Genomic DNA, 13,764 nt, shown 5'->3' on the forward strand with positions numbered 1-13,764 from the left:
TCCTAAATAAAGATATTGGATTATAAACTCAGTGTCGAAGCATTGGATCTGTCCCCATAGGTCACAACTCACACCTAGGGAGCACAAGGGTGTTCATCCGTATGTTTTTTGATGGAAAATTACATTCTATTATATAATGTCAAATTTATTTTTAGCTAATGTTGAATCCCTTGACTTTGTGTTTTACTTTATAAATTTTAAATTTGCTTAATTAAACAGTTTGACTTTGTGTTTTACTTTATAAATTTTAAATTTGCTTAATTAAACATTCTGGCTCTGCCTCTATGCGCTACTCCAACTTCACATGCATGCCCCAGTAAAATCTCTCTAAATTATGGGTTGATAAATAAATGGAGAGTTTCTTTACTGATAATCTCTTCAACCTTCTATGTCACATTCAAGTCCCTATGAGATTATCAAACTTAAAACTAGGCACATGCAGAAGCACATTTATAAGACATCACCCACATTTCATAGCATCCACCTCTGTTACATTTTTCAATTCATTCATTCTTCTGTTTCATTATATCCTAATTTTTCCCTTCCCTTTTTCCTTCCAACTGAACTTTCATCGTCTGTTATCTTTCCACAAAACCTTGAAACCAAAGATGAACAAGTTTGTTTTTGCCAAATTTAGTAAACCAACTATTGAATTTCCATCCTGAAAATCCTCCTAATTACTCTACTTCCCTCTTTTTTCTATTTTTAGTAAGCTATAAGTAAGTATAAATAGCTCTACAAACATCCCCTTGGATACTCAAATCTCCCTTTTCATTTTAGAAACTATAGCACTCACTTTATACATTGTTCTAGCAAATTCATTAATGGCTGATTTTAGTAGAGCAATTAGCTTATTCTTTGCCTTGCTCTGCCTCCTCCTCCTAGCTATAATCACAGAAGCTAGGAATATAGAAAATTATAATAATAAAGTAGGATTTGTTAGAACAAGAGGTGCCCATTTTGTACTAGATGGATCACCATTTCTGTTCAATGGTTTCAACTCTTATTGGCTGATGCATGTTGCTGCTGATCCAACTCAGAGGTACAAAGTATCTGAGGTTTTCAAGGAAGCCTCTGCTGCTAGCCTCTCAGTATGCAGGACTTGGGCTTTCAGCGATGGCGGTGATGCACCATTGCAAATTTCTCCTGGAGTTTATGATGAACGTGCTTTACAGGTCGTTTACTAGTATTTAAGTTTGATCAACTCATCTAAAAATGTAGCACACTTTTTATTTGCTTAATTATGTCACAACATGTCCCTCACATGTGGGCCTTATTCACTTCTTCACATGTTATACAACAACAACAAACCCAGTGTATTCTCACATAGTAATCACATGTTATAAACATATAGAAATTAATAAGTCTTCACTATGTGATGATATAGGGATTGGATTTTGTGATCTCAGAAGCAAGAAAGTATGGGATACGCTTAATATTGAGCTTTGTAAACAACTACAAAGATTTTGGAGGGAGAAGTCAATATGCTCAATGGGCGAAAAGTGCAGGAATTCAGAATATTAACAGTGAAGATGATTTTTATACTCATCCAGTTCTTAAAGATTATTACAAGAACCATATTAGGAAAATCGTGACAAGGGTCAATACCATGAATGGAATAGCATACAGAGATGACTCGACAATAATGGCATGGGAACTTATGAATGAGCCTCGCTGCAATGTTGATTATTCTGGAAAAACAGTTCATGTGAGTAAAAAACAAACACAAATCAATCATCTGTTTTCTTCTTAATTATAATGTCTCAGTTATTTTAATGCTAACTATATAAGTATGCGATGTGATATTTACAGGGATGGGTTCAAGAGATGGCAATTTTTGTGAAATCTCTAGACAAAAAGCACTTGTTGGAGATAGGAATGGAAGGATTTTATGGCGATTCAATGCCTGAAAAGAAGCAAACTAATCCTGGTTTCCAAGTTGGAACAGATTTTATCAGTAGCCATCTTATTAGGGAGATTGATTTTGCTACCATACATGCATACACTGACCAATGGTAAATTCAATAGACATCTCTTTTAAACCTCAAATTCATACTGATTAACTTCTCTAAAAGCCAATTTGATATAAAGAGTACTTTTACATTATGGAATAAATAGATTTATATATTGTCACTGCATAGTAATTGAACTAGTAATAACAAGAAACGTTTTTGGTTAACAGGTTGCCTGGACAAAGTGATGATGCACAAGCAGCATTCATGCAAAGATGGATGACAAGTCATTGGCAAGATTCAAGAACCATATTAAATAAACCATTGGTACTTGCTGAATTTGGAAAGTCAAGCAAAGATCCAGGATATAATCAAAATGCAAGAGAGACATTCATGAGTTTAGTTTATAGAAATGTGTATAATTTTGCCAAAGCAGGAGGGACCATGGGAGGTAGCTTAGTGTGGCAACTAATGGCACAAGGCATGGACAATTTTGATGATGGTTACTCAATTATCTTGGCACAAGATCCATCAACTGCAGGGCTAATCTCAGGCCAATCTCATGCCATGACAACTTTGGCTCATTTGGTTAATAGCCCTAATTTGGGTCAGTTACATGGACATCATCCACTAGGTGTTGGACATCATCCACAAGGTGTAGGACATCATCCATTAGGAATGGGACATCATCATTTTGGTTGATGAGCTCGTGATGGACATCACTGATTAGGATTTTGGAAGTTCTTAGGTGCGAGGCTTTTTAAGGTGACTGAATGTCTCACTTATACAAATTTAGAGTTCTCGCATTAGCCGAAGTTAGCAAGAGTAAGGTTGATTAACTTTCTTGAATGTATTTTGCTTTCATTTCAACATGTAAACTTGTTATTTCAACTTGTATAAGACTGAATCATAATAGTTTGTTATTCAACACGTTTGCTATTGGAAGTAAATCTTATGCAGCCATGTAGTTCTTGTCTTCTTGAAAAGATGATTACAATTCTCGTCTAAAAAATTTTAAGTGTAGTGTCTCTGTACTTTTGATTCTATCATTCTCCTAACATAATGAGCATAAACATAATGAGCATTATATTAGCATTATCACTCTCATTACATGCTTTGATGCAACTTCAACTAAAAGATATCTGTGTAGGATACTGGATTAAATATACTAAGGACAACTTATCCTAGTGATTTTTGCCAAGTTTTCTCTACATTATTGGGCATCTTGAGTGTCCTATACTAAATCAATCAACCAATTAATTATTCTCTCTTTCTTTAAGTGTGAAAAATAATTATTTAAAAAAAAAATTAAAATATTATTAATTAGTATTTTTTAAAAAAAATTACCTCTCCCTAGGAGCTCCCACACCCTTGTTGTTCTCATTGTGCTCGAACTTTCAACCTTAGTTTGGAAGTAATGAGTCAAAAAATAAGCATTTATTATTTTAAAAAATGAGTATTATTTTAATAACTTGAATAAAGAAAAAAGAATAGGATAGACAAGTGGGAGGAAAATAACGACAGCACAGCCAAAATATGAACATGTAGATAAATTAAACAAATTATATATTAGCTTCATAATATTTCATGTGTTGGTTATAGTTGACAACCAAAAAAGAAAACTTTTATTAAGTTATCCGTTGGAAATGGTATTCTTATGATGTAATGAAACAAAAAATCGTTGAAGGCCGTTTTTCCTAATAAAACATCACACATTGAATATTTTCCAAAACTTTATATGTTGAATCGCATGTTACTTCAATTTCCTATCACTTACTTCCCCTAGATTGATACTTATTCCATATTTTTAATGACTTGAATTCATGGTCAAACTAATACCAAATTAGATTTTTTCATCCACATATTAATATTCTAGACAGAAAACATCAATTTTTTTATTTATAATAAAACTATTAATACAGTAACAAAGAAGGGACACTTGTTAGAGTGCAACCCAATAAGTTCTATGTCGGTAGCAAACTGATCATATCAATATATTAATTAAGATGTTGTTTAACAACACTCCTTAAAAACGAAATAGGATTAGGTGCGCGGATTATATATATATTTAATAGATTTATTAGGTTTCTAGTGAATCTATTTTTATATGTGCGTGGATATTTTTTAAATTTTGTTTCAATATCTTTTAATGATTTACTTTTTTCGTAAGATATATTCATTAATTATTTTATCCTGTAGTAATTGCGGAGTTACAAATTTCTGTATAATAATTTATCCTATCTGTACTATAATGTATATCTAATTCTATATTTTCAATGTTATTTATTATCTTTTGTTGTTCTTCTCGTAGTGAGGTTTTTAAATTATATAAACTATCACATGTACTTTTATCTAAATTTTCTCAGGTTTTTTCTATCCATACTAATTTTTCTTTTAGGTTTTCCATTATTTTTCTAATTCGGTTCCTATAATTAATTTCATTATTTAGATTTTCTTGATTTTCTCTAGTTTTTCTAAAATATTCTAACATTTTTTAATCTGAATAATATCCTTCTGGGTAAATTTCTTCGTATAACTGTTCTAGACAATTTGTAGTTTCAATTTCGTAGTCTATTACTTTATCTAATATTATTTTCTTGATATCTATAATTTCTATGTTTTTAAGTATATATAAGATTAAAATTTTAAGATAATCTAAATGATCTATCTTTTAAAATTGGTTTTATTATGATATTTTGTAGTTGTTTGTTTTAACCTTAGTAGTTTTTGCATATTTTTATTAAGAAATTCTATGTATTTTATATCTTTATTTTCCATGTATTTGTTTATATTTATTTTTATCTGTTTTTCTAGTAACTGTATGTTTCTTATATCTTTTTCTAAAAATTCTGTGTAACTTATCATCGTAAGTATTTGTAAGAGTAGTTAGGTAGATATGGTATATAATTTACTCTAGTCATGTAGTATTTACCAAAAACTTTTTCTAATATGATTTTTCTTATATCTGCTACTTTTATATCTCTAAGTGCATACAAAATAAGTATTTTGAATTTATCTACCATCACATCAGATAAATTATCATTAATTTTCATAAAATTGCTTTTTTCAAAATATTCCCTTCAACCATGTACATAACAAAATATGGTCATCTTAGCTTACTATATACTAGATTATTCTTAAATAATATGTTCTTCCGTCACTATTAACATGGTAATCCGGATACTTTTTTTCCTTAAACAGCGCCTCTACTCTGGTTACTCCCGCCACGGCTTCTTGCCTCATTGGTTTCACCTTTAGGATGGCATAGTCCTTAGGGATTTTTCTCCGTTTCCTCTTTGTTAATAAACTTCTTAACATATTATTCTTCGAATAATTCTACTATAAAGTAACTAATATGAATTTATTTTATCATATCATGATTGTTGGGAATTATGAATTTAGCTATTCATAATCATAAATAGATATACCTGTTCGGGTAGCTTTGATATTTCTGAGTTTTGTTCCTCCATAGCTTTTTCCATTGGAATATGTTTATTTGATTAACTGAGTAAAGTATTTGTTGTGGAGTGGAGAGAAAAGTTGCTTCAACGCATGAAGGTTTGCCTTTGCAATGCCTTCTACCTTCTTTATTTATAGAACGAAAAAGTATCTTTACATCCAAACTTTACAAAAATTATAAACCTAGGAACTAAAAAGTCAATAAAAGGGGCTATATAGGCCTAACATATTTTCCTACATCTACGTAAAAGTCTTAATAATTCAATCAATGTACAATAATTCAATCAAGACTTTTGTACAATAATTCAGACTTTGTACAGTATCTTGTCTCCGTTGATTTTGTCGTATCTGCTCCATTATTGCTCCTTATTTTATCTTTCCAGCTGGCATTTTGTCTTCTTGATTTTTATTCTAGATGTACCTCTGGAATAATATTATCTTCTCCATTACACCTCGAACATTGGTGATCTGAATATTTATGTCCAATTATCTTACAATATCTTGTTAGCAGTCCGTCTGAAATAAATCCTTTTTTTATTGCTCTTGCGGTAGATTGTATTTCTGGGTTGAGTAGCGTCATTATCCATTGTCTTACATCTTCCATATCTGCTTGTCGTAGCTCTTTTGAATTTGAGTAAATCATTTGATGATCTCTTGAATAATAGCTCCATATTGGGTTTCCGTTAGTATAGTTATTTGCTAGTTCTTGAATGATAGTAGCTAGTCCAATAAGTCGTTTATTTGCATAAGAATCTGGTATCTCAATTCTGGGTATCTCCGGTTGCTGCGTAATATCTTCTGGTATAATCATATCTCTAGTTAATCCTATCTTTACAACTTGTATAACTGGTTTTATTTCGTCATATAATATCTCTGCTGGTGCGGTATAACACTTTATATAAAATAAATTTCCTTTTGTTATTCTTTTGTAGGTGGTGAATATCTTGTATAATTCTTCCATAGCTGTTAGCTCTTCTCCGTCTTGGGTATATATGGTATTTAGTAGTCCATAGTCAAAACAAGTTTTAACTAGGCTTGGGTTAGTTTTGGGTAGTGCAATTAGTTTATTATATCCTTGTAATTTTTGGGTTATATAGTTGGTATTTGGTTCTTTGATATTTGTAGCTCTGGGGTTGTGGTTTAGAAAGGTTTGTACTCTGTATATATTTTCTATGTATTTCTGGGCGGTGTAGTTGTATACTTTTTTGTCTTGGTTTAGGCTATCTCGGTATGTGTTAACTTGTGGGGGTATGAACAAGTGGTCTTTTTGTATTTTTGGTGTAAATGGTTTTTCAAATATTTTGTTCATATTTATATTCTGGTATCTTGGTCTATTAACTCCTTTGCTTGTACCTGCAGAAGTAGATTGATAAATGTTATGGATTTTATGGAGTGTCCCAACGTCTCCTTCTAGCTCTGGATTTTTAATGTCTTCCGATCGATATAGCTCTGCACACTGCTGAGTTAGCTGATTTGTAGCTATAGACTTCAGTTTATCTTCATTAGTCTTTAGCTTTTCTATCTCATTACCCATACTGTCCACTTTCATTGAAAGCGTAGTTAGGGTGTTAAGTATTTTTTCTAGAGTATCTTCTTCTATTATTTCAGTCTGTGTAGCTTTGTCTTGATATGTAATCTGCAATAACATTTTTTTTTAGTACTAATCACTTTAATTGTAAATGTGAAATTTAATATATTCAAAACTAGTCTCCGAATCTCTTTTGTTGTAACTGAATTTTGTATTTTCTTTGTTAACCACCAGCGTACCTGTGTATTATCTGTTCGTACAATAAATTTGTTATATACAATATATGGCTCAAATGCTAATAAACATTTATATAATGAACATAATTCTTTCCTATTTATTTCCCATTTTATTTCTATCTCGTTGAACGTACCTGAGTAGTATCTACAATGATGTTCTATTTTTTCTGCTTCATATAGATATTTAAGTACTCCTCCGTAACTATATTCACTAGCATCTGCTTTTACTATATATATAAATTTTCTATTTTCATCTGGAAATTGTAATTTTGGTAATTCTCTACAAAGTAATTTTATTTTTTGAACTTGTTTTTTATCTTTTTCATCATAGTTATATTCTATATCCTTTTTTAATTTTTTCTGTAGTGGTTTTAAAGTTTCTGCTAATTTTGGAATATATTCTCTTACTTGGTTTACTAGTCCTAAAAATGATTGTAATTTCTTTTTTGTATCTAATTCTTCTTTCGAATTTATTATTTTTTGTACTATATGTTGTTGCATTTTTACTCCACTTTTATCTATTTGTATTCCTAAAAATTCCATCTGATTTTTCATAATTTTAGCTTTCTTTTTGCTTAGACTTATTCCCGATTTTTCTATTATATCTGTAAACTGTTCTAATAATTTTAAATGTTCTTCTTTGGTTTTTGTATATAATAATATATCATCTATGTACACTATACAATTAGATAATTGTTTAAAATAATTGTCCATAAAATGTTGATATCTACCTGGTGCATTTTTATATCCAAATGGTAACACGTTCCATTCATAAAATCCTTGTGGTATCGTAAATGCGGTTAATTCTTTAGATTCTTCTTCTAGCTTTAGGTGGTAAAATCCTGATTTACAATCAAATTTGCTAAAATAATTATATCCTTGGATTTGTCTTATTTTTAATATCTTATTTGGTATTGGATAATTATATGTTATAGTTTTTGCATTTAAATTTCTATAGTCAATAACCATCCTACTTTTTCCTCTTTTTTGTTCACTATGTTTATTTACTATAAATGCTGGACTATTATGTTTACTATTACTTTTTTGTATATATTGTTTTTCTAACAATTCATCTATATGCATTTTAAATTCTTTTAAATCATCAAAATTATATATTAATGGTTTTTGGGTTATTATGCTATTTTTATCTATTAATTCAATTTTTATAGTAGTTTTATGTTTTTCCCATCCTTTTAATGGATCTTCACTATATAATTGTTCTAATTTTTTCTGAATTATTTCTATTTTATTTATTGAAAATATAGTTATTTCTGTCTTATTTATCGAAAATACTACTAGTTCTATTGTATCTTCAGTATTTTTTATATTTTCTAACTTTTGTGTAATTTTTTCACTTCCTTTTATCCAATCAGTTTTCTTTCTTATTTTATTATTAACTCTTTTTGCTCTTACTTTTTGTTTACATGGTGTTGTAAACCACCAGTCTGTTTTGGTTATTATATGTGGGTATAATTTATCTAAGAATGGCATTCCTAAAAGTATATCTTTTGATGTTAATTCATAATTATAAATTTCTTCTATTGTTAATATCTTGTCCCATACTTGTATTTTTACATTCCTAGCTTTATAAGTAATTAAGCTTCCTTCATTATTAAATCTTTTAACTATTATTGGTGTTTTTAGTTTATCCCATTTACTTTCTGGTAAGCAATTATATCTGTATAAATTAGCTTCTGCTCCTGTATCTATCATAGGCGTATAATATCTACTGTAATATCCTTCTACTACTATCTTCGTTAATACATATATCTTCATTTCATGTTAAGGCTCTTTTTAAGAATAACTTTTCTTTGTTATATGTTAAGGTTAATTGTGTATGTTCTATATTATATGGTTTTACTTGTTCTAACCATTTTATTCCTAATATTATATCTGCTTTTTGCATTTCTTCCTTTACTTCGAATTCTATTTTTATTTTTCTAACTCTTATTATTATTTCTTTTTCTGCTATATTTTTATTAGTTATTAAACTTCGTGGTAGATCTGGGCACATATCATTATCAGTCTTTATTTCTTCATTTTTTACTAGATATTTTGCTATATAATTTTCTTCTTGTCCTGTATTCAAAAGTATTAGATATTCTTTTTCATTTATTTTTCCTGTTATGTAATATTAGTTTAAATTACTTATTGAATTTGTTTCATAACTTGTTCTTTTTGATGAGCTTGATGATTTTGGTTTTTCATTAGCTATTCTTTTCGTTGTACTTATTCTATCATTTACTATTTCTAAATTTTCTTCTGTATCTATGTCTCTATAGGTATGATCATTATAATCTATTGTTTTTACAATTTGTTCGAATGGGCTTTCTATTTGTATTTTGTTAATCTTATTTTTTCCTGTTATTTTATGTTTTGTTGTTAATACATATAGATTTTTACATCTTGCTGTAAATATTTTACTTCCTGGGGTTAATTCTATTCCTGATATTTTCCAATATAATACTAGTGATTTATCTATATTTCTATCTGTTACTGCTACTGAATAATTTGCACTTATTATAAATTAAAATTTTTGATATATTAGATTTCCTTTTACGGCAGTTATTATGCTTTTTTCTATAGGTTTTATTATTCTATCATCTGCTAAATATAATTCTATTGGTATATCTATTCCTTCTCTAAAACATGCTTTTATTAATATCTCTGTACCTCCAAGGTGTACATATTTTATTGGATCTCCTTTACTTTTTATATCATTTATTTCTTTATTAATTATTCTTTTTGTTACCAGTGGTATACTAGCTTTTCCTTTTGCATATCTGCAGTCTATTACATGTTCTTTTTGGCATACTACATAATATTCATCCTTTTTCCTAGTAAAAATATTTTTTATTGTTGGTATTTTAAATATTTTCTCTACACTTCAATCTAACTCTTTTCCTTTTATTTCATCAAATATGTTACTGTTGGATATTATTTTTTGTTCCGTTCCTTCATCATTTAAATATTCTTCCTTTGTTATTATTTTTATATCTTCTTCAGTCATTTGATTCATCTATTTCGCTATCTATTTCATTATCTGTTTCGTTTTCTGAAATTTCATATATACTATCTTCACTTTCCAATTCATAATCTATATAATCTATCTGCATATATTCTGTATTATTTATTCTTATTTCTGATATTTGTTTATTTTTTGGATTTTTAGGTAATTTACAATCTCTAGCTAAATGTCCTAACTTTCCACAATTATAACAAGTACATTCTTTTATAGATTTCTTCTTTCTATATGGTCTTTTATGTTTATAATTTTTTACATAATATCTTTTCTTTGGTTTCTTATATTTATATTTTGATTTTTTATATTTTTTATATTTCTTATGCCTTTTTCTTTTCTTATAATATCTTTCTTCGCATCCAAATTGGGGTGCTATTTTATTTTTGCAACATACTAAATTTCTTATTAATGTTTTTTCCATTTTTAATTCTTCTCTATATTTTTCACATAAGTTCCTATACCATTGTTGTAAAAATTTTATTCTTGCTCCTAACGTATCTACTATTTTTGCTTCTTTCCAACTTTTTATTATTTTCGTACTAAATGGCTCGGGTAATTTATTAAAATATAATTTTCTTATTTCTTTACTTTCTTCTATACTATATGCTCCTTTGTAATAATATTCTTTAAATGCGCAAGTATATTCATTTATATAACACATATTACATATTGCTAATTTTAACATTAAATTTCTATTTGTATCTTTTTCTTCATTTTGTTCTTCTTAGATTGTTGTCGTACTACCAAATTCATCTTTTATAGCTGTTTCATATTTTTTTAATAATTCTATAGGTGTTAGTTTAGTTGTTGTCGATGATGTTCCTTCTATAGGTTTATTAGTTCTTAATACTTTTTTGCTATTTTCAGTTAAATTTGCAAACCATAGTTTTACTGATCCTATTAAGGTTTTTTCTATATATTCCGGTGCATCCGTTATATTTATATTATTATCTAATAATTGTTTTGTCATATATCCTATCCATAATTGTATTATTTTTTCTGTATCTATTACACAGTCTAGATCTAAAAAGTTATAATTTTTATTAATTATTTGTTTTGGTATCCATTTGTCATATTCATTATATTTTTTAAACTTATTCTTGTAATATATAGGTTTTCTTATTTCTGTTGTTTTAGGTATTATATTTTCATTTTCTTTTTTGTCAAGAGTATTTATTTCTGTGTGGGTATTTTCTAAGTTTTCCTCATTAATTTCTTTTTGTTCTTCATTGATTTCTAAATTTTTTGTATTTGTTAATATTTCTGTATATGTTTCACTATCTTCGGACTCATAATTATCTGTCTCTTCAATATCTATATTATTTATTTCTAATTCTTTGTTTTTTATTTCTAATTTTTCCTTAAATTGATTTATCTCGTTCAATAATTTCTGTTCTCTATCTTTTTCTTCTTTTCTTTTTGTCGTTGTTCATACAACTCTTTTAATATTTGTAGTTCTTTTTCTAATTCAGCAATCCTACTATTTTTAGTTTCTTCTATTTTTCGTATTTCTTCCGTAGTTTGTTGTTTTATTTTTTCTATTTCCTTTTTCCTATTTATCTCTTTATTTTCTTTTTCTATTCTTACCATTGCTGTTAATTTATCTTCTAATTTTAATTCTTCTTTTTCTAACATTAGATATAAATGTTCACCTATTTTCTTATATCTTCGTCCTAGATTAGAAAATACTATTTTTATTTTTGATCCTTTGTAGTTTTCATATATTTTTCATCTATTATAAATTCTTCTTTATTCATTTTATTGTGAATAGGTCATGTTGATATATATATTCTAAACTATCTATTTGTGATTCCAATTTTGATATTTCATCTTTTTGTGTATCTATTGAATTTTTACTAACTCCGGCAAATATATTATAATGTAGTCTTTTTATTCTTATTTTTAATTCTTTACGTTTTTCAGAGATAATTTGTTTTAATTCTTTGTATTGTTGTACCTTATTCATTTTAAATTATATTTATAATATCTTGGTGGATATCTAAATCTAATTTTATCATAATTAGGTGGTATGTGTTTCATTCTTCTGGATTTTAAATGTGTTATTAATTTTGATTCAATACTAGATATTAATGTAATTAAGTAGGCTAATTTTTGTGGGTTTTTTTTTGTTTTATTTAGACTTATATATTCTGAATAATTACTAATTAAAGATTCTTTAATTTTTCTAAAAGCTTCTCTATTTTTAAATGGTCTTCGCATAATTAATTTAATAATTTTGTAGGTAAATTTTTTTTTATCTAATTCTAATAATTCTAACTCTAATCTAATTTCTAGCTCTAACATATATTTCTCTTCCTTACTTTTTAAACTGCTGGGCTCTGATACCATTTGTAGGGGGGTGCGCGGATTATATATATATTTAATAGATTTATTAGGCTATTAAGAATCTGTAGAAAAATAATGTAGTATTTCCTTTTGTCCTTATTGATTATAGCTTCAAATCACTTTAGGATAGTCTAATGTCAAATCTCAATAGGTGATCACTTATGTATTTTTGTCAACTTATAATCGAATATTGAATGACCTAAAAAATTCATTTTTTCTTTCATTCAATTGTCATGTTCAAAGTCTTGATTAGTCGTTTATAATTCATGACAACATACAACTTAAAGTCATTATCAAGAGTTGACAAATTCCACCTTGATCAATCATTAATGCTACAAACATTGTCATTATTCTTTCAATCATTGTTGTAGGGTCATGAACGTACGGTATCAAAGTACAACAAATGACTCGTCAATTACTAGGATAATCACATATCAAAGAAAATTCTTATATCACATTCTACAGATATTTTTCAGTGACAATATACAGTAATTCTAGTCATTAAAAATTATCTAATAAATTTGTTCAATGATCATGATCTTATATGCATCATCTATGTATGTGAATTAGTTAATGAGATGAGAAAATACATAATTATTCCCCTAAAGTTGAATTATGTTTTCAAAAAAAACACTTTAATTATGCGGGTGTCCTAATACTCCCGAAAAAAAAGTTTGAACCAATATTATCACATTATTTTTGAGCGAATTTTGGTTTGAAGAAGTAGGTGCTAAACACAGACTAATTATTATTTAACACGTCTAACTTAATGAAAAATTATGTATTCTTTATCTTCAGTTTTTTTTCTTTATATTTTTTCCTTTTTTTGTTATCCTCTCTTACTTTTAATTTGACTCTCTTTTCTCCTTCTACCCAATCTCCCCAACGTATTTTCTCTGCAACCAATCCACTTTGACTTCATGTATTTTTCCTTCTTCTCCATCTAACCTCCCTCCTCTCTTGCTGGCCATTTGCATAGTAATTTATAAATAGCAGGACTGAAATACAAATAAAAAAAACTGAATAATACTCCTAATTATCACGTAATATATTGAATTTTATAAAATTGTTCAAAACGTGAAAAAAATTGAATGAAGAATTTGAAATTGAAGAAAGTAATGTGATAATAATAAAAAAGATGGATAGAGTTAGCGGCGGAAATTATGGAGCATTGGAAACGGAAGGTCCATTAGAGAAGGTAAAAATTTTAAGAAGAAGAAA

The 13,764-nt window shown here is 27.9% G+C and overlaps 1 protein-coding gene across 1 annotated transcript; it reads left to right on the forward strand.

The window, feature by feature from the left end:
- The first annotated feature begins 511 nt into the window (after positions 1-511).
- On the forward strand, positions 512-2,892 carry LOC107858206 (mannan endo-1,4-beta-mannosidase 5-like). Its single transcript, XM_016702907.2, has 4 exons — positions 512-1,175; positions 1,388-1,708; positions 1,813-2,015; positions 2,183-2,892. Exons 1-4 carry the CDS (start codon positions 825-827, stop codon positions 2,652-2,654), a joined length of 1,347 nt encoding a protein of 448 aa, XP_016558393.1. The 5' UTR covers positions 512-824; the 3' UTR covers positions 2,655-2,892.
- The last annotated feature ends 10,872 nt before the right edge of the window (positions 2,893-13,764 follow it).

This window comes from Capsicum annuum, chromosome 1 (assembly GCF_002878395.1).
Source record: "Capsicum annuum cultivar UCD-10X-F1 chromosome 1, UCD10Xv1.1, whole genome shotgun sequence".
NCBI classification, from domain to species: Eukaryota; Viridiplantae; Streptophyta; class Magnoliopsida; order Solanales; family Solanaceae; genus Capsicum; species Capsicum annuum.

Coding starts and splice junctions, on each gene's coding strand:
- LOC107858206 (XM_016702907.2), top strand. CDS start 825: ATGGCTGATTTTAGTAGAGCAATTAGCTTATTCTTTGCCTTGCTCTGC. Junction 1,176..1,387: donor ATGATGAACGTGCTTTACAG/GTCGTTTACTAG, acceptor GTGATGATATAG/GGATTGGATTTTGTGATCTC. Junction 2,016..2,182: donor CATGCATACACTGACCAATG/GTAAATTCAATA, acceptor TTTGGTTAACAG/GTTGCCTGGACAAAGTGATG.